At 51.1% G+C, this 16908-nt stretch overlaps 9 protein-coding genes across 9 annotated transcripts; 4 read left to right on the plus strand and 5 right to left on the minus strand.

Moving 5' to 3' along the window:
- Nucleotides 1–236: 236 nt before the first annotated feature.
- MRS44_015330 (uncharacterized protein) lies at nt 237–1377 on the minus strand (the record flags this gene model as incomplete). Its single annotated transcript, XM_065619165.1, has 3 exons — nt 237–263; nt 305–1215; nt 1320–1377. The coding sequence occupies 3 exons, from the start codon at nt 1375–1377 to the stop codon at nt 237–239; spliced, it is 996 nt and encodes a 331-aa protein (XP_065475237.1).
- Nucleotides 1378–1923: 546 nt separating this feature from the next.
- Nucleotides 1924–3163, plus strand: MRS44_015331 (uncharacterized protein; the record flags this gene model as incomplete). Its single annotated transcript, XM_046274233.2, has 2 exons — nt 1924–2010; nt 2054–3163. 2 exons carry the CDS (start codon nt 1924–1926, stop codon nt 3161–3163), a joined length of 1197 nt encoding a protein of 398 aa, XP_046126267.2.
- Nucleotides 3164–3619: 456 nt separating this feature from the next.
- On the plus strand, nt 3620–4153 carry MRS44_015332 (uncharacterized protein; the record flags this gene model as incomplete). The annotated part of the gene is made up of 1 exon (XM_046267813.2): nt 3620–4153. The coding sequence occupies one exon, from the start codon at nt 3620–3622 to the stop codon at nt 4151–4153; it is 534 nt and encodes a 177-aa protein (XP_046126268.2).
- Nucleotides 4154–4358: 205 nt separating this feature from the next.
- MRS44_015333 (uncharacterized protein) lies at nt 4359–5420 on the minus strand (the record flags this gene model as incomplete). The annotated part of the gene is made up of 2 exons (XM_046267810.2): nt 4359–4757; nt 4830–5420. 2 exons carry the CDS (start codon nt 5418–5420, stop codon nt 4359–4361), a joined length of 990 nt encoding a protein of 329 aa, XP_046126269.2.
- An 82-nt stretch (nt 5421–5502) lies between these two features.
- On the plus strand, nt 5503–7012 carry MRS44_015334 (uncharacterized protein; the record flags this gene model as incomplete). The annotated part of the gene is made up of 5 exons (XM_065619166.1): nt 5503–5521; nt 5655–5680; nt 5746–5916; nt 5983–6720; nt 6770–7012. 5 exons carry the CDS (start codon nt 5503–5505, stop codon nt 7010–7012), a joined length of 1197 nt encoding a protein of 398 aa, XP_065475238.1.
- A 110-nt stretch (nt 7013–7122) lies between these two features.
- MRS44_015335 (uncharacterized protein) lies at nt 7123–9338 on the minus strand (the record flags this gene model as incomplete). The annotated part of the gene is made up of 2 exons (XM_065619167.1): nt 7123–8740; nt 8791–9338. The coding sequence occupies 2 exons, from the start codon at nt 9336–9338 to the stop codon at nt 7123–7125; spliced, it is 2166 nt and encodes a 721-aa protein (XP_065475239.1).
- A 440-nt stretch (nt 9339–9778) lies between these two features.
- MRS44_015336 (uncharacterized protein) lies at nt 9779–11679 on the minus strand (the record flags this gene model as incomplete). Its single annotated transcript, XM_065619168.1, has 8 exons — nt 9779–9896; nt 10092–10307; nt 10579–10658; nt 10733–10911; nt 10958–11103; nt 11152–11411; nt 11471–11512; nt 11563–11679. The coding sequence occupies 8 exons, from the start codon at nt 11677–11679 to the stop codon at nt 9779–9781; spliced, it is 1158 nt and encodes a 385-aa protein (XP_065475240.1).
- Nucleotides 11680–12097: 418 nt separating this feature from the next.
- On the minus strand, nt 12098–14114 carry MRS44_015337 (uncharacterized protein; the record flags this gene model as incomplete). The annotated part of the gene is made up of 2 exons (XM_046281655.2): nt 12098–13829; nt 13879–14114. 2 exons carry the CDS (start codon nt 14112–14114, stop codon nt 12098–12100), a joined length of 1968 nt encoding a protein of 655 aa, XP_046126273.2.
- Nucleotides 14115–15130: 1016 nt separating this feature from the next.
- Nucleotides 15131–16786, plus strand: MRS44_015338 (uncharacterized protein; the record flags this gene model as incomplete). Its single annotated transcript, XM_046274234.1, has 3 exons — nt 15131–15323; nt 15383–16212; nt 16265–16786. 3 exons carry the CDS (start codon nt 15131–15133, stop codon nt 16784–16786), a joined length of 1545 nt encoding a protein of 514 aa, XP_046126274.1.
- Between the last annotated feature and the right edge of the window lie 122 nt (nt 16787–16908).

Below are 16908 nucleotides of genomic sequence, written 5' to 3' on the forward strand. Positions count from 1 at the left end.
CAAAGAACACATTGTCAACACATAGCAGAATCATATCCCAGTGTTAACACAGTGGCCCCTCGACATATTTCTCTGACCGAAGGTTGGCTCGCAATCAAACATTTCGTACTCAAAGTGGTATTTATTATTTTCTCTTTGTTATAAACAGCCTATCTGAAGTCTATGTGCTGTAGGATTAAACAAGCCGAAATCGTATCACTGTCCCCTTGAGTGAATTTGTCCAACGCCGAGGGCCATCAATAGGTGAGCTCCGTACCCGAAAGCTGTGGTAGGAGGTGTTCAGATATCCAACTCTCTGAAATACCTTGGAATCAGGATCCTGTCCTAGAACCAGAGCCCCTCCTCCTAGCCACATGATCCAAGCCGTTGCCGTGAAAGACGCCGGGTCTGTCATGTACTCAAGGTCGTCCTCATCCTGCGCTCTGAGAGCATTGCCATCTTTGATGGACAACAAGCAACCCACAACGAGATCGTGAGAGGTGTACGGTTCTTCGCTCTGGTCATGCCCCGTAATTGTAGCCACATAACTGATTCGTCTGGGGCTTGAGCTTGGGGGCCTGCCATAGGTCAGAGTAGCCTTGAACAACGGCGCCTTGATCGACATGTGTCCACCCTCGATCCGACCAAATGGCGAGCCCTTTAAAGTCTTGCAATGGACCTCTAAAACCTCTGGGCGAAAGCTAGGAGGCAGTTTAGAGATGCCAAGGTCATAATGAAACTCTACAGGAGCTCTCTCGCTCATCGATACCCACGACCATGTTGGGGCGAGCTTGTTACCAGGCGCTTGAACGTTGCCCTCGTCGTGCAGTCGTCTTGACCAAAGACCTTCCATGAGATAGTTCTCCCATATTCCGGCCAAATATCGGCCACCTATAATACTTTGAAAACGAGAAGTCATGCCACCCAGTGCCGGGAGTTGATCGGTCGCATAGGTGATATCGCGACTTGTGAAGTCTGCAACGACCCCCACCCACAACTCCCAAACCGCCATTCTCTGCTCATATTCATTTCTTGTATGATTCAAAACATTAAAGAATGGCCTTGATGGCTCGTGTTGGGGGCGGTCACTCCGTCGCACTCCCATGTGATGTCGGAGGGGGTGAAGTGAACAATTCGAGTCGACAAGATGGGCTCTTGCATTGCCCAAGCTCGGGTCGGGAGGAAGTGGTGTGCCTCGGGGAAGTAAGACGTTAGCCCTGTCCGTGCTAGGCTTGCCTCCATCATCCTGTCATAGTGTTCTCGCACGATCAAGTATGGGGCAGATGAGAATGCTTGAGGCTGTCATCGCTCAGCCCTTTGAGAGAGAAACGGAGTCGTACTGTCAGGAGAGGAGTCGACAGCGATGGTAACCCTTGCTCCAGAGTAATATTGCGCCATCTTGGCTGCTTCAACCTCCCATTCGGTGTCAAGATCCACCAAAGACACCATGCGCCTCGTAGGACTTCTTCGGAATTATACCTCCCGAACGCAGGTTGTGGCTTTGGCACATAAGATGACGATTCTGGAACGTCTTGTCGCCCGCAAGGACGTTTGTGGAGACTGATAGGGGCTGAGACGTGATGAGATTCTAGAAATATTTAACTATTTTAACCTCTATATGAGAAATAAGAGATAGGGTTATAGCTACTAAGGTAAGTCAAGCTATCAGGAGGAGTACGACGAGGAATACATCGGTTACGGCTTAAATTCAGGATCTCGGTGAATTGCCAAACTTTCGTTAATTGGCACACATCAGCTTTGAACTCAATGACGCCTTCGGAGTACAATTCTCGCCATATTCCATGTTGTACAACCAACAACCAACCAACCACAGTCACTGAGACTGGATCAGAGCGTACAGCCCCAATCCTCTGTTTCAGAGGGTATTTAGCGTTGACATTTCCCCACTGGCCTTACCTCTTCGTCCTTCATCTCAGCGACAAAATGTCCCACAAGAATCAGATCGAGATGTCCAGCTTTGAGTCCCTTTCTATCGATAGGGATCCCTGGTCAAGAGAGGCATATGCTCAGGTCATTCAAAACTGGTAATAGTCGGTAAACTGACTTAGTCCAGACGTCACACGAGCAAACAAAACCGCCAACATTTGGCTTCTCCAAGTATTCCACTCTCAACAGTACTACCGAGGATCCTTTCCCTCAAAGCACAACCACAACCGCGTCGTCTTTTCAAGACCCAAGAGCAAGGGACGTGGTCGAAAGCATCGAGACTCTCATACAGGGTTCGACCTCTCGGGGCTTATACCCAAAGAAGCTCCACAACCCAGGGCCCCCAAAGAAAGTTTGCAGCAAGGGAATATGGAAGGCTCTCGGACACTTGACTCTCTTCCATCTACCATCTGTTGGAATTAACCTGGCAATCCTCGCCCTCTACATCGCTTGGGTCCGCTGGCCTCATCCTACCGTCGAGCAACTGAGTATTCTCCAATTCGTCGCGAAGGGCCACGGGATTCTCATCTTGGTATCTCTGGCTGATATTCTAATGTATCGAGTTTGTTACGGTCTCTTGGTGGACAAGAATGGCGTTCCACTTGGCTTTCTCTCGTCGCCCTTTCAGCTCGGTGCCCCGATTCTCTACCTCTTTAGTTGGGAGCTATGGTCTGCTATATTACAGCCGGGAGCAAACCGCTCGCGAGGAAGACCCCGGATTACTGGTTGCATCATCATTACTGTCATTCTTCTCTCTCTCGCGGCTGCTCCTTTATCCGCCATCGCCATCATCCCACGCGAAGGGTGGCAACAAGTCCACCGACAGCCACATGAAGAGGAAATCATCACATGCTTGAACACCAAACTATATGAGACAGACTTGGACTCCAAGCATGTTGGCCTATATCGAGTTCACGCATATTCGCAGCTAAGTCAACAAGATCTCTTGAGGATGCTCATTCTCACCATCTTTGACCCGCCAGACAAGGAACACTTTAGCAGTTCGCGACGGATGGCCAACTTTACGTATACCAAGCTGGGGAGCGTCGGTGGGGGGGTGGAGAGTTCACAGACATGGAATACAACTGCTGCAGTGAGAGTAGTTGGAGATGAGAGACGAATAGAGATGATGCTCCGCCAAAGAGGAAGAGGCATGGGTAAAGATCAGCAATTGGAAGAGGGGGCTGACAATGAGAGAGGTGTCACACGGGTACAACCAGATATCAAGTATCATTAGCTGACAGCAAGGCGATGTTTTTGTGTGATTTTATGGAAAAACAGTGTATCATTATCCCCTCTTAGTATTCACTAACCAGATTACAATGCTACCTATCTCGTTGTTGAGGCTGAGAGTGCAGGCTAGCCTTCTTGTCGATCTGAGTTTGTCCAAGCGCGGAACTTGAGTAAAGTCCGTCCTCCGCATCAACCAGACAGATAAACTCCGATAGCGGCATTCTCATCTTCCGCTCTGTTCTTAATAATCCTTCAAAGTCTCGCTAACTCGGACTGCTCAGTGGAATTAAGAAACTTCAGGGGTTAAGTTCAAGTCCGTTGTCCACTCCCAACAAGACAATCCAGTTGGCAGCTGTTTTTACATGAGTGAGAAATCTCTTCTCGACACCAAGGTCGTCTTATGTTCTTACCATGTCAGTCCAGAGTCAGTCATCATCAGGTACCAACATACGAACCCGCCATGGAGCAAGCTACATATCCGGGAGATGACATTATTCCCGACGCTGAGATGGTTTACAATCGGACCCGAACTATCAATGCATCAGCAGCAGACATATTTCCATGGGTCGTACAATTAGGAAAAGAACGCGGAGGCTGGTATCTCACATCACGCTGGGAAAGGATGCTGCCCAAGTCATGGGTCGCCAGCCGCGTCATCAACCCAGCCTTTCAACAGCTGAAACCGGGAGATCGAGTACCGGACTACGGAACAAAGAATGATTGTTTTGATGTGGTCAGTATTGATCCGCCTCGGTCACTTGTCTACGAAAGCCCCCGGTTCGGCACAAAGTTTACATGGGCCATACTACTTCACGAGACCGAGTCGGCAACTGGTGTATCGACTGTCGTCCATCCCCGGTTTCGTGGCAAAATGGCTTCTACAGGGCTGAGGCGTAGAGTAATTGTGTGGCTTGGAGGTATCTTGGACCACATTACGACAGCGCCAATGCTGGCTGGGTTGGCCGAGAGGGTAGAGCGACAGCATCTTGGCTGAAGAGGGTCGGTTATGCTTGCTAAAGATGAGGCCTTGACTTGCAAAGATGAGATACCAAGAACATACAATTTGTCTGGCTTCGTAGGCTCTATCATCTGTTTATGTAGCCGACATGCTCAATCAAGCTTATTTGCTTAGGATTGCTGACCAGTCGTGTCTCTTGGCCCATTCCTCCCAAGAAGTCATTGGGCAGTCAATTCCAGCCTTATAATCTGTCAGCAAACAACTTCACGTGCTGAAGGACCGAATGATATACCTTTTGAAGGTCCTTCGCCGTCAATAGATCCATTGCACCACCATACCCCGGATCGGACGTATAGCTAAACATCAAGGCGACCTCAATTCCTGCCTCCCTGTCGGGAGTGGCAGCCACCATCTCCTCCGGCGTAACCTGGCGATAGCTGACTTTAGCGCCTGTGATGCGCGACCAGGTTTCGATCCATTCTGGCCAAGTGCAGGTTGTGCCCTCGGCCATGTAGGCCTTGCCCGGCGGCATCTGATACACAGCGTAGGTGAAGTTGCCCATGTCTCCGACTGGATCGAAATGAGGAGCTGGCTTGTCTGGGGCAGTTGTAAAGGCCATCTCGAAACTTCCATCAGGTTGCTGTTGAACAATCAAGTAGAATTAGCAGGTCAAGTACAGACAACCAGATGAATCCACTCTGTGACAACTGACCTTGCCAAAATACGAGTTGGGAAGAATATTGAAACTCGTGAAAAAGTAGCCTGTGTGAATGCAAGACATCTTGGCAGCTAGCTCCGGATAGTTGGCCTCAACGTACGCGGGGAAGATATCGGCCTTGCCATCAAAGTGATAGAGGTCCTTGAACTTGCCACCGCTACACTTCTCTGCCTGACTCAGAGTCGAAACCAAGAATCCATTGTTATCGAGAGAGTCGGCCACAGTAGCTGCAGCATCGGCAATGTTCTTACCCTGTTGATACTCAACATTGTAGGCAAACTTTCGACAAGAGATGCCCTCCTTCTCAGCCTGCTCTCGACAATCAGGTCGGAAGAAGGGCTCCCAGTAGTTTGTGACGCTGAAAATGACATTGGCCCCACGGAAGGCGTCTTTGAGGGTAGTGACGTCGTTGAGGTCAGCGGAGACAACCTCGGCGCCGGCTGCGGAAAGCTTCTCGGCCGAAGCCGAAGCCGTGTTGCGGGTCAATCCCCGAACTCGGAAGCCGGCCTCTAGGAACCGACGGGCGACGGAACCGCCTTGGTTTCCGGTAGCGCCAACAACAACGATGAGCTTGTCACCAGACATGACTGAGGCGATATGAGGCGATAATGTTTGTGGTGTTGAGTGCCCTCTCGGTGGGGACAATCCGCGCGAGATCTTATACCCGATGGCCGCGGTATCATCAGGTGCCCCTCTTTGACAGGGATTGTTAGGTCTCGAACATTAGTTCATCAGAGACGCATTTCCTATTTCGGCCCTCGCTCCAAGTATTAGTCCGGGTGGCGCGGAGTTTGTGTCGAAAATGAACTGATTGCTCAGATAACAAGAGTACAAAAGGTTCAGCGGTGAGCCAGTGTCACGTCGTCCGCCCATTTCCCCCTCTGGTTCGTAGCTCCTGTGCTAGCCTCAGGCATGGCGTCTCCGAAGGAAGAAGAGCTCTTCTCCACCAAGGTCGCGATCGTCACGATCACCATCTTCAAACCCAGCTAGTTTAGAAGCTCAACCGTTAGCGGCCGAGGTGACGGGGCACTCGCCGATCGAGCATGAGGAAGAAGAGCGACCGGCTCCTCTACAGGTCGATGTAAGTTGCCTGAGGTGCTGCGGGCCGTTGTGGCTTGTGAGGGATTAATGTTCACAATCGCATCAGCATGAGGCCTTTAACAATGAGGATGCCGACTCTACCTACTCTACAGATAGGGACACGTCTTACACTGGGTCCATCACATCTTCCATCTACCATTACCAGTACGAAAATGGCCGTCGGTACCATGCATACCGAGAAGGCCAGTATGTCCTGCCCAACGATGACCAAGAGCAGCAGCGTTTAGACCTTCAACATCACATCTGGCGTCTTCTTCTCGGCGGTGCTCTCTACACGGCCCCATTGCCGAAGCCGGAGACCAACCCGGAGCTCCGTATTCTAGATCTCGGATGTGGTACGGGTATTTGGGCTATTGAGATGGCCGATGACTTTCCCACTGCTCTTGTCTCTGGTGTCGACCTCTCGCCTATCCAGCCAGAGTGGGTGCCTGCCAACTGCGCATTCCACGTCGACGACTACGAGGATGTTTGGACGTACAGAGAATCTGAGCAGTTCGACTACATCCACGGCCGCGCACTGAGCGGTACATCTGCGGACTGGGCACGGTTTTATCAGCAGGCCAAGAACAATCTCAAGCCTGGAGGCTGGATGGAGATGCAAGAGTACGACGCTTGGATCTTTAGTGACGATGACAGCTGTGATCGTGCACCCTGGACTATGGAGTGGGTTGAGAAGTTGGATGCTACTAGCCAGGTGTTTGGCAAGCGGCTGAACGTTGCCAAGTACCACAAGCAATGGATGATTGATGCAGGCTTTAAAGACGTTGAGGAACGTGTGTTTCGGGTGAGTAAAATTCCTCCTTCTGAAGATCAACTAACTCATGCTGGGATAGATACCTATTGGACCATGGGCTAAGGACCCTGCTCTTAAGGAGTTGGGAAAGTTTGAGCTCACGCACATGCAAATGTCAGTCGAGTCTCACACGCCTGCTCTCTTCACGCGAGTCTTTCAGTATTCCCAAGACCAAGTAAGAGTATTGATGGAGGGTGTGAAGAGAGAGTTTCGCAGTCGGGACTTGAGACTCATTACGAGTTACCGGTTCATTGTGGGACGCAAGCCGGCCGAGAATGAATGAATCACCCTCAAGAGTATAATGTCAATATGAACTGTGATAGTAGTTCTACAGTCTGAATAAAACGGCAGCGCCAAGTGGAAATGACTGCGAGCTTGTGCTAGCATCTCTCCTCACCACGCAAAGCTTTCCTCGGTCAACCTCACAACGCAACCACCCTTTCCAAGCTCAGTCACGGCAACTCTGACATCATCTGCCATGCCAGATGGCCCACAGACAACGACCGTAGTGCCATCTGTGACGCTTTCAAGTTCTTTCTTAAGCACAGCGTCAAGATCGAAACGCTTACCAACAGAGATGGACACATCAAAGCCATTCCAATTCTCTTGTTCATCCTCGCCGTGGTGGACGTGTGCGATAATGTCTCGAACTGCCTGCACAAGAGGCTCGGTCCTAACGCCCCAGAAGAGCTTCTTCTTGCCTCGAAGACCCATGACGCTCGGGGAGCGGTCCAAACAGGGCAAGACACCAGTGACGCCAACTCCGCCTGCCACACAGATGATGTTGGGATAGTCGATCGTTGGGTATGGCCCCGGAGACGGGAGGATGGATGCCTGGGGGCCGTATGAGCCCTCGACCAGCACAGGGATGCCCGTTGCCGAGTTTGCATGGGCCGACAGCAGAGATGTCAAGCCGGTATGACGTCGAACAAAGATAACCAGACCAGAAATAACGGCGTCGCCCGAGAACTGCTCCAGATCGGTTGTCTTGGGGACCTTCTTCTCATCCTCGTTCGCGTTGTCACTCCCATTATGTGGTTGGGCCTTTTGAGAATAGGTAGGGCCAGAAGATACTGCGGCCACCGAGAAGGGATGGTTCTCCCAGAAGCGCCATGTAAGAGTTGGGAAGTAAAGGTAGACATGGCCTTCAGCCTCAACTCTAGGAATGGCGATCTGAAGGTAGTCCTCATCAATGACGGTGATGATGGCCCTCTTGACACCATTCTGCATGAGTCTCAAGGGTCTAGCAAGGAAACGGTCAAAGATCCAGAAAGCAAATGTGATCCAGATCCAGGTCTGATATCCCCACTGCCACTCGTATCGGTAGAAGATGTGCAGCATGCAGCCGATCATGGACAGAAGTGCAAGAACGATATGCGATGCCAAGAAGGCTTCGTACAGCTTTTGCCGGAGTGGGAGAATGGAAAGTGGCATGAGCAGGACCAACGCCAGGGTCGCCACGATACCCCAGACCCAGTAATCCAACTTAGACTCCTCTGCGTAAGCGCCCTCGCCTGTGAGAGGATCAAGATAGAACTGCAAGTAGATGGCAGAATGCAAGCATGCCTGCAACATGCAGATGACAGCAATCCAGCGGTGGATGAGCAGGAAAGTGGAGTGAGACCAATTAGTCACGAAGAGGAGGAGGTTGTTGCGGCTCGAGAAGAGAACAGCGAGAGCGAGGTTGGCGAAGCTGAGGAGTCCCACACGGTTGCTAATGTAGGCGATGAGCTGTTGCTCTAGGGATCCATACCAGGACATGGGATCTCGGACTTTGTATCCAACGGCCGAAAGAATGATGTTGATGATCCAGATGTAAGCGACGAAAAGTCCCTGGCCACGCGTAGGAACGAAGCCAAGTCCAAGAACGGGCACGGCATGGTATCGTCCAAACAGCGGAGGATCAATGACGGTAGCGTAGAACTTGGAGACGAGAGACTGAGGAAGTGGGAGGAAGCGAAGCCAGGAGAAGACGACAGGAATGGTGACGCAAGTGGCCATGAGGACGATGCTTCGTTGCTGTTAGTCGATGGGAGCGTCAAGATGATTCTGAGTGCTCACCCATATCTCTCGGCCAAAATTTCCATCTGTTCAAACCCACTGTCGCCGTTAAAGTTGGCTAGCCATGCATCCTCATCCACCAGGGACGTTCTGTTGAGCACCTCCTCCTTGTCTAACACCTCGGTGGGAGGATCCTTGGCGGCGAGAGCCAGGGCGACTTGGTAGGAGTACTTGGGCGTAGGTTGTATCTTGAGACGGCCGACAATGTCCATCTCCCAGATGTTCTCAAGAGTCGAGTTCTTTTCGTCAGTGCAATGGGTGTGGAAGCACCAGGCCATGGTCTGGAGGAAAGGGTCGTTGGTGGCCTTGCATTCGGGGGTTGCAGCGGCCATGTGCATCGAGCTCGAGTGTTCGCCCATGCCGTGATCATCTTTGCAATCAAGAGTATATCCCTTGACGGTATCGATGCAGCCGAAGGCGCATGGGGGGTCGTACATGACTACGCCGTAACCAATGACTCCATATCTCTCTCTGCCCGTGGTAACATGCGCGAGGACATCGACAGATGAAAGGCTCACAAGAGCCAGCGCCGAAAAGAGCGACCGCATGCTGGCGGCGTTGTGTGGGAGGCTGATTGCTGAGCAAGCGTGAACAAAGCTTCACCAACGGAGCACCCTTATATAAGCTTAACAGAGCCTCGGATTCCTTGCAGACACAGTCAAGGATTATCAGATGTCTCCTCCACTGAGAAGATTGTATCGTATCATCCGGTAGACGGTGTCGTCGCCTCACCCGCCATGTTGGTAGCGAGAGGGGAATTGAGCAATATGGCGGCCGCCTCAAAGCAATAGAGCCCAACCGCCACACACCAACACAAGTCTAGACCACCAACAAGGGAGACGGTTTTTCTTGAGGGCTTCGACCTGGAGTTTTCTCTCCTCTCACACAATTTGAGACAGACATCAACGGGGCTTGCCAAGGCCTCATGTGGCGTTGATGCTTTCCAATCTTTGCCTCTAGATAGGTCGAGATGATGGTTGGAGGGTCTCTAGCCCATGTCCGAGTGAAACTCGCTCAAATGTGCGCGTTCACGGGATATCTGCATGGGACCCTTGTTCACCGACTGCCACACGACGAACACGGCACTTGGTGGGTAACCGAAAAGGCTTTTTCATCCAGTAGAAGACGATGAAATCTCATGATTGTATTTCTATTTGTCCGTAGTGAGCCAGTTGCTTGGGATCGGTGGGGGTTGGTGATGGGTTCATCACAGAAAACGACCCTTATTTCTCTTTTAAAACTGCCGATATTCTACACCTTGGCATTAGTAAACCGTCACCAACATGTGGCTTGACACTAACCTCTTGATCCCCTCACGAAGGGTTCCCTCGTCTACGGTAAACATCAGGCGAAATCTTCCCGCCCGAGGCGCCCGATATTCACTCCCTGTGTCCATGATGACTCCGGCCCGCGTGAGGCGCTGAGAAAGTCTCTTTTCGGCTTCCCACTCGTTACCGTTGACTTCGTCGAGGTCCAAATGTCGTGACAAGTCGAGCCACACAAAGAGGCCAGCGTTACTATTCCTTGTTAGTGACTGTTCGCAGCGGTTACTGGGAAAACTCTTGCCCTTTTTCGTGATAGTCAATATCGAATTCTTTCAAGAGGTTTTCGGTCAATGCACGGCCCGAGTGTAGCCTGGTCCGCGACTTTTCCAGGAATTGGTCTACAAATACCTCCTCTTCGAGGAACTTGGCTGCCAGGTCCATAGACAGTTGCGACGGCGAGGAGAATCGGCTAGAAGAAGACTGTGAGTAGGTAGGTTAACATCTAATAGCATATTTGACTTACCAAATTGCACGCACAGCCTTGGAAAACTCCTTGTTCTGCGTAATGACGCATCCCAGTCGAAGACCAGCTGCGGCATAGTCCTGATGCCGTCAGACAAGCCAAGAGTAAAGAGATGAACAGGACCTGCCTTGGACATTCCATGAAGAATATGAACTTGACTAGGGTCTATGATACCCGAAGGATCAATAGCTCGAAGAGATGTAAACCTCTCAGATCCATCACCCTCTTGGTAATAGACTGAGAGCGCATATATCTCATCACTGATAAGATGGATTCCCTTTGATGCACAGAATCGCAAAAGAGCAACTAGCGTCTCGCGAGGATAACATTGTCCTAGACTCTCATAAGCTTCACCTCATTGAGCCATAAGTCTTCTCACCTATAGGGTTATGCGGGTTGCATATGACCAAGGCCTTGATGTTGACGCCTCTTGCTTTTGCATCCTCAAACCCGGCTTCGTAGCCTGCAATGCAGTCGGGCGAGAATTGGTCTGTATCTCCCACTGACACATATTCAAGGTTGACCCTATAAGATGAATTAGATTGGCCAATACAACGGGACCTGAATACTAACCCAGTCCTCATGACAAAGTCCTTGGAGAAGGGGCCGTAAATAGGCCTCCCAAGCATAATAGCCTCCTTAGGATCGCAGGTGACCAAGGCACAAACCTCGTTAATGTTGGTTACACCTGCTGCAGTAAAGGTGATTTCCTCGGCATCAATGGCCTGAGCTGGATGAAAGTGTCTGTTCAAGTGCTTTGCCATGGCCGATCGAAGTCGCAAGGTTCCTGTGTAGCCTTCGCCATATGTGAGGAGGCTCTTATCAAGCTCATGCTTGGAGTGATGGTCAGTAATTTGCTTGTGGACTAGAGTTCGGAGGTGGCTTAGCATACATGGCTATTCATGAACTTGGCAAGATCTTCAAGTATGAACCACTAAATGGTCAGCAATCCCAGCATTGAGCTCCAGTGATACCACCACTTACGTTGAAAGCATTGGTAAGAATGACATCGCCATTCGGGTTCTTCACGGGGTCATAGGCGTTCTCCTTGCCATGAAGGTAACCATATTTCGTCCAGGAGGTCCCTCGTGCTGACAACATACTTGGTGATAGACTTGAAACCGGGCCCGAGTTGTTGTGAGAGGACAAGGGCAGATTGACTCAACCAGGGCCATTCAACTTATATCTACCCCTCACGAGGGACAAAGCTGCAGGCCTATCACGTAAGAGGGCGACACAAGTGAGGGGCTTCTTACAAGGATTCGCAGTAGACAACAATGGTTGGGCCACGTAAGACGGGAGAGGCCAAAAGGGTGCTGTTGGTTTGAACAATCTTGATGCAGAGTCCCGATTGGAAGATGACTACAGAGGCTTCTCCATCTTCATCCCTTACTGGAGTAGATCTACGTCAGCTGCTGATAACATTCACATGTATCTCGATTAGAACCTCGGAGATGAACAAGCGGTGTTTCTATTTCACCTAGTCATCAATCTAACCCACTGCTTTTTCTTCCTCTATCTAGCTCGTGGTAACCGGAATCGAGTTGTACTTTACCAAACCAGCGGTCGCACGCAGAATATCTGCCCTACTTTTATGAGACGAGAGAAAGAAGAAACCTCCAAGTCTCACCACGCCATCCGCTGGCTCTGGTATCTGCTCTCCTCGTCGATAGAAGCAGCAAGATCTTGTAACAAGTGCCCGATCCTCTGCTGATAGCTTTTCTAACGTCTCACTACAGACTGTATCCGTGGCACAGATACCGCCCTTGTCGGCTCTGAGCCAGAACAGGTCGCTCCATATCCTCGCATTGTATGGAATGGTTGAGTGAGGCTCAAACGGCTTTGACAGTGCTCGGATTCGCTCAACATCTCCCAACATCCTCAAAACATGGATGTCATAAAAGTTGACGCCGTAGGTGGCACCCGAACCGTAGCAGTTGGCCATGCCTGGAGGTCGAGGGTTGACCTCGATTGTGAAGCACCGCTTTGAGCCACTCTTCACAGAACCTTCTTTTGGGTACAAGTCATAGACACCGTCTTTGACCCTGTACTCCCAAGACGAATTCTGTACCTTGGCCTCGAGGTGAAAGACTCCAGTTTTGAGACCCATGGCAAGCAACAGACGATGCATGTCGTCGCGCAAGAGCGCGAACTCATCAGGTGGGAGGACAGTTGGGAAGGCATTAATGGTCTCCCAAAAGTCGCTATCAATGTCTCCCTGGTCTCCTGCAGTTGGAAAGTCATCGTTCATCTCAAAGAAGAGAATCTTCCCATCCACAAGAACAAAGTTGGCATCCACTTCTGGTCCCTCGATGTACGTCTCAATTAGGGCCTTTCGCTTGGCGACTTCTGTGATGCGACGCACTGCCTCCAGTAAGGCTGCTTCATCGTCAACCTTGTGAACGTGGGCGGATCCTGTTCCAAAGGTTGGCTTGACAATGAGGGGATACTCGGGCACAAAAGACTTGTTCTTGATGCGCTCCTCGAGATCGGACACTCTGTCAACCATGGCAGAAAGCACTGGGTCCTGGTCGAGGAGTCTTGTCTGGTGCTTGTCGTTTGCCATGGTTATAGCTTCCGGTGGTTCAGTGGGCAAGCCGAGCAGAGTTGCTGCCTTAGCCACAGGAGGCAGAGAGTATGTGGCGATGCCACAGATACCGTCAACGTGTCCATATGCCTTGATAGCCTCGGCAATACGCACATGGAACTCTTCATCTGGAGTCATGTCGATAGCGATGTAGTCATCGTACAAGTGCCGGAACGAAGGATCCGTGATCCAGTGATCTTTTCGATCCAGAAGCACCACCTTGGCTCCAAGTGCCTTTGCCGAGTTGTAAAGGCCAAGATATGACTCCAAGTTGAGGTGGCCATCAACCAAAGCCAGCGTCTTTTGCTGGGGTTGATCTTTGAGAAGCCATTGGAAGTTTATCCTGGCGTACACCTCTTCGATGAGAGTGACTTCATCACAGAGACCAGTTTGGTCTTTGGGACGAAGGAACATGAGGACGCTTCCATCAAGAAGCTGTTCAAGGCTTGACTCAGTGACAGGACTTGCAGGTTTTCCAAAGACCGAGCGGTCAATCAAAACGCCAAAGTCTTTGCAACCCACGAAGCGTTCTTGGAAGCAATTGCTCCTAACGAAGAAGCCAGAAGTTGTGGGCACGGCCAGAAGCACGCGATAAGACCGCGAGGTACCAGGGCCAGTAGTGTCCAGTGTCTGTGCAGCCCGCAAAAGGTCACTGAGACCATCGCTATAAACTTGTTAATATATAATCTGATAGCGTGGGGTGGTAGAGGTACCTCTTGACAGGTTCCTGGCTGCCATTCTCTATGCCCTGTCGTGGAGCGGCGTCCACATCCAAGAACCAGAGATCATAGCCCTGTCGCTTCTTGTCACTTGAACCGACTAAAGAGCCAGAGCAACTAACATCCACGGCAGCCTCAGTGAGATGATGGGTGCCATTACTCTTGCTGTCGGTTTCTTGGTCGATCTTGACCACACGAGATGCGTGCCAAGTAACTGGATTAACGGCCATGCTGATGAAGTTGGTGGGATGGGCCCCTGGCAGCGTATGCGTCCCAGTTGAGTCGTTTATGCTTAAATGGGTCGGGTTCTCTCGTATGATGACGGACCGCGAATACCCACATATACCCTGGCTTCGGCACATGCGGGCGAGGCCAAGAATGGAGGCGAATCTCCGCGTCAACGGCCACGGGATATGGGTCGTGATAGATGTCGCGTAATCGGGCTCCTCCTCACGTCAGAAACTGTCTCCATTCTTTCTGCGCCTCATTTCTGCATTTCTAGTAACTGCAGGTACTTGTGAAACGCAGATCACGGCACAAACGGCCGACCCCTGCTGAAGGATCTTACTCGCCACGAAGCGGCAGATGCGCTTGGGCGTTTGTAGAAGCCCAAAGATGCCTATACTGCATATTTACATATGCGTTACCATCAAGGTAATCGCCGCGGTTGCATCGCTTATTCAGACCAGGTTTCACGCTTCACAAATTGCTCATATGCGCGCAATATTACTCGTTCATTATTGAATCCGGAAGGTAAAACAAGCTCGCCATAGTCGAGTCATGCATAGTCAGCTTCCTCATCGGTTCGGCCCGCAGCGTCTTACTACTTGGACCCCTGAGCCGTCGGCCTCGGCACCCCCGTGGGGGCAGATCGGCACTGAGCAAGTTTGATACCTGCCGATCCGGGCGGCGTACAAGGTCCCCGTAAGATTGGCGGGCCAGCATGGATATGTTGACATGTGCGTGCATTACCATTTGCTAGGCGAGGCATGTGATGACCACGTTGCTTGGAGAGGCGCGGAAAGAGGACAGCTGCCTAGCATTGCTGATGATGAGCCTGTTGCTGGTATCGGTAGAAGGAACAGGATGAGGTATTCTCTCAGTCTCGAGGTCTGGTAGTGGAATATTTCCAAGTAAGTCAGCCAGTTTCGCTATATAAATCTTGGTGTTGAGAGACAGCTACTACTTGGCAGGCGACCAATACGGCATCAAGTACACCACCAAAGTACACACACGCACACACAACATGGCAGTCTCCAACCCTCTCAACGTCTTCAAGGGCCCTGATGCTCTTCGTCAGTTCTTTGATCCTGATGAACAGCCTCCGGTTCCCTTGGTCGAGTTGCCCGACAGTTTGAACCCATTTCGAAAGGACAATGTGCGCATCTTTGCCAAGTTGCTCACATTTCTTCCTGCCCAGAATGTCAAGGCACTTCCAGGTATGTCATTGATACTATGCTACAACCATTGTGAACAGTCTGACGAGACCTTCCTATAGCTGTCAATATGCTCCTCCATGATCCCTCGGCTGCCAACAAGTCCGTCGTCGAGGTTAGCTCCGGATCGACCGTCACCTCGCTCGCCATTGCCAATCGAGTCCTCTACAACAACGATGATACAACCGCATATGTCTCAAACAAGGCTGCGATAGACCGCGTTCGAGAACTGCAGTTCTTTGGTCTCAAGGTCATGCTCTACGGTGGCCCAACCTACACCGACACCACCGACATCAGGGGGCCGGTAGAGTGGGCCAGAAACCTAGGCAAGAGTTCGGACAAGGTGGTCAACCTCGGCCAGTACGATAGTGTGTGGAACTGGAAGTCCCATGAGCGGTGGACGGGCCCTCAGATTCTCAAGCAGCTTCCAGAGATCGACATCTTCTGCATGGGCATGGGTAGCACAGGGTGTGTTACCGGTACAGGAATGTACCTCAAGTCCCAGAAGCCCAAGGTCAAGGTGTTGGGTGTCTGCAATGTCGAGGCCGACATTGTACCAGGCCCTCGGGAGCGTCCCATGCACGAGACAAGCCCGTTCCCCTGGAAGGAGGTTGTGGATGAGACTGAGATTGTCAGCTCCAAGGAGTCGTACAGACTTTCGATGCATCTTTCCCGGGAGGGCATCATTTCTGGCCCTTCAAGTGGCATGAACCTTGGAGGCCTGCTCCAGTTCATCCAAGCAGCCAAGGACAAGGGAACTTTGAGCAACTACGCTGACCCTACTACGGGCGAAGTCTCATGTGTCTTTGTCTGCTGTGATCTACCACAGAAGCACATGGACACGTACTTCCAGAAGCTGCCTGACAGTGAGTTCAAGGACATTGGTAATCGGGTAAGTCAGTCACATTCCTCACTTGCACATGCGCTGACAATCAACCATTTAGGAACTGTTCGACGTCGATCAACACGTGTATAGCTTCAGATGGGAAGCTGACCCCGCGGCTATCCACCCGACTGACCCAGAAATCATGGCTCGTCTTGCTAAGCTGACAGTTGCCAAGGGCGCAGTCAATGGCGTCAACGGGCCCAATGGCACTAGCCTCTCTTCTTCCTCGGCCATTCGCTGCATTGATCTGCGTTCCCCGGAGGACTTCGAAGAATCCCATGTGCAGGGCGCCTTCACATCCCCACTGGACGGTTTGACGCCCAAGAGCACATCAGTCTTTGAATTTGGAGAGCCCCAGGTTCTCATTGACCAGTCAAAGAAGCTCAAGGCCAAGATTGAAGACGCAGGTGTCTCAAAGTGGTTATCGGCTGCAACAAATCCCCTGCTGGTTCTGGACTACGATGGTAACACATCAAGGGTTATGGCTGCAGCTTTGAGGGCGCGAGGCTTTGAAGCTTACTCCTTCAAGGATGGCATGTCTGGCTTGGCCAAGTGGCTCAGCAGCAAGCAGTCCGCATGAGTTGAAAAGTGTGCAATGAGACAGTCCAGTAAGCAGGTATTAGAATGATATCTAGCTAGACTTGAGAAATTTTATCAATCGGTGTCTACTTTTAAAGTCTGTCTACTCTAACAACTCAGAAA

The sequence above is a fragment of the Fusarium solani genome (assembly GCF_023522795.1).
Source record: "Fusarium solani strain SB1 chromosome Unknown bctg00000011, whole genome shotgun sequence".
Classification (NCBI taxonomy): Eukaryota; Fungi; Ascomycota; class Sordariomycetes; order Hypocreales; family Nectriaceae; genus Fusarium; species Fusarium solani.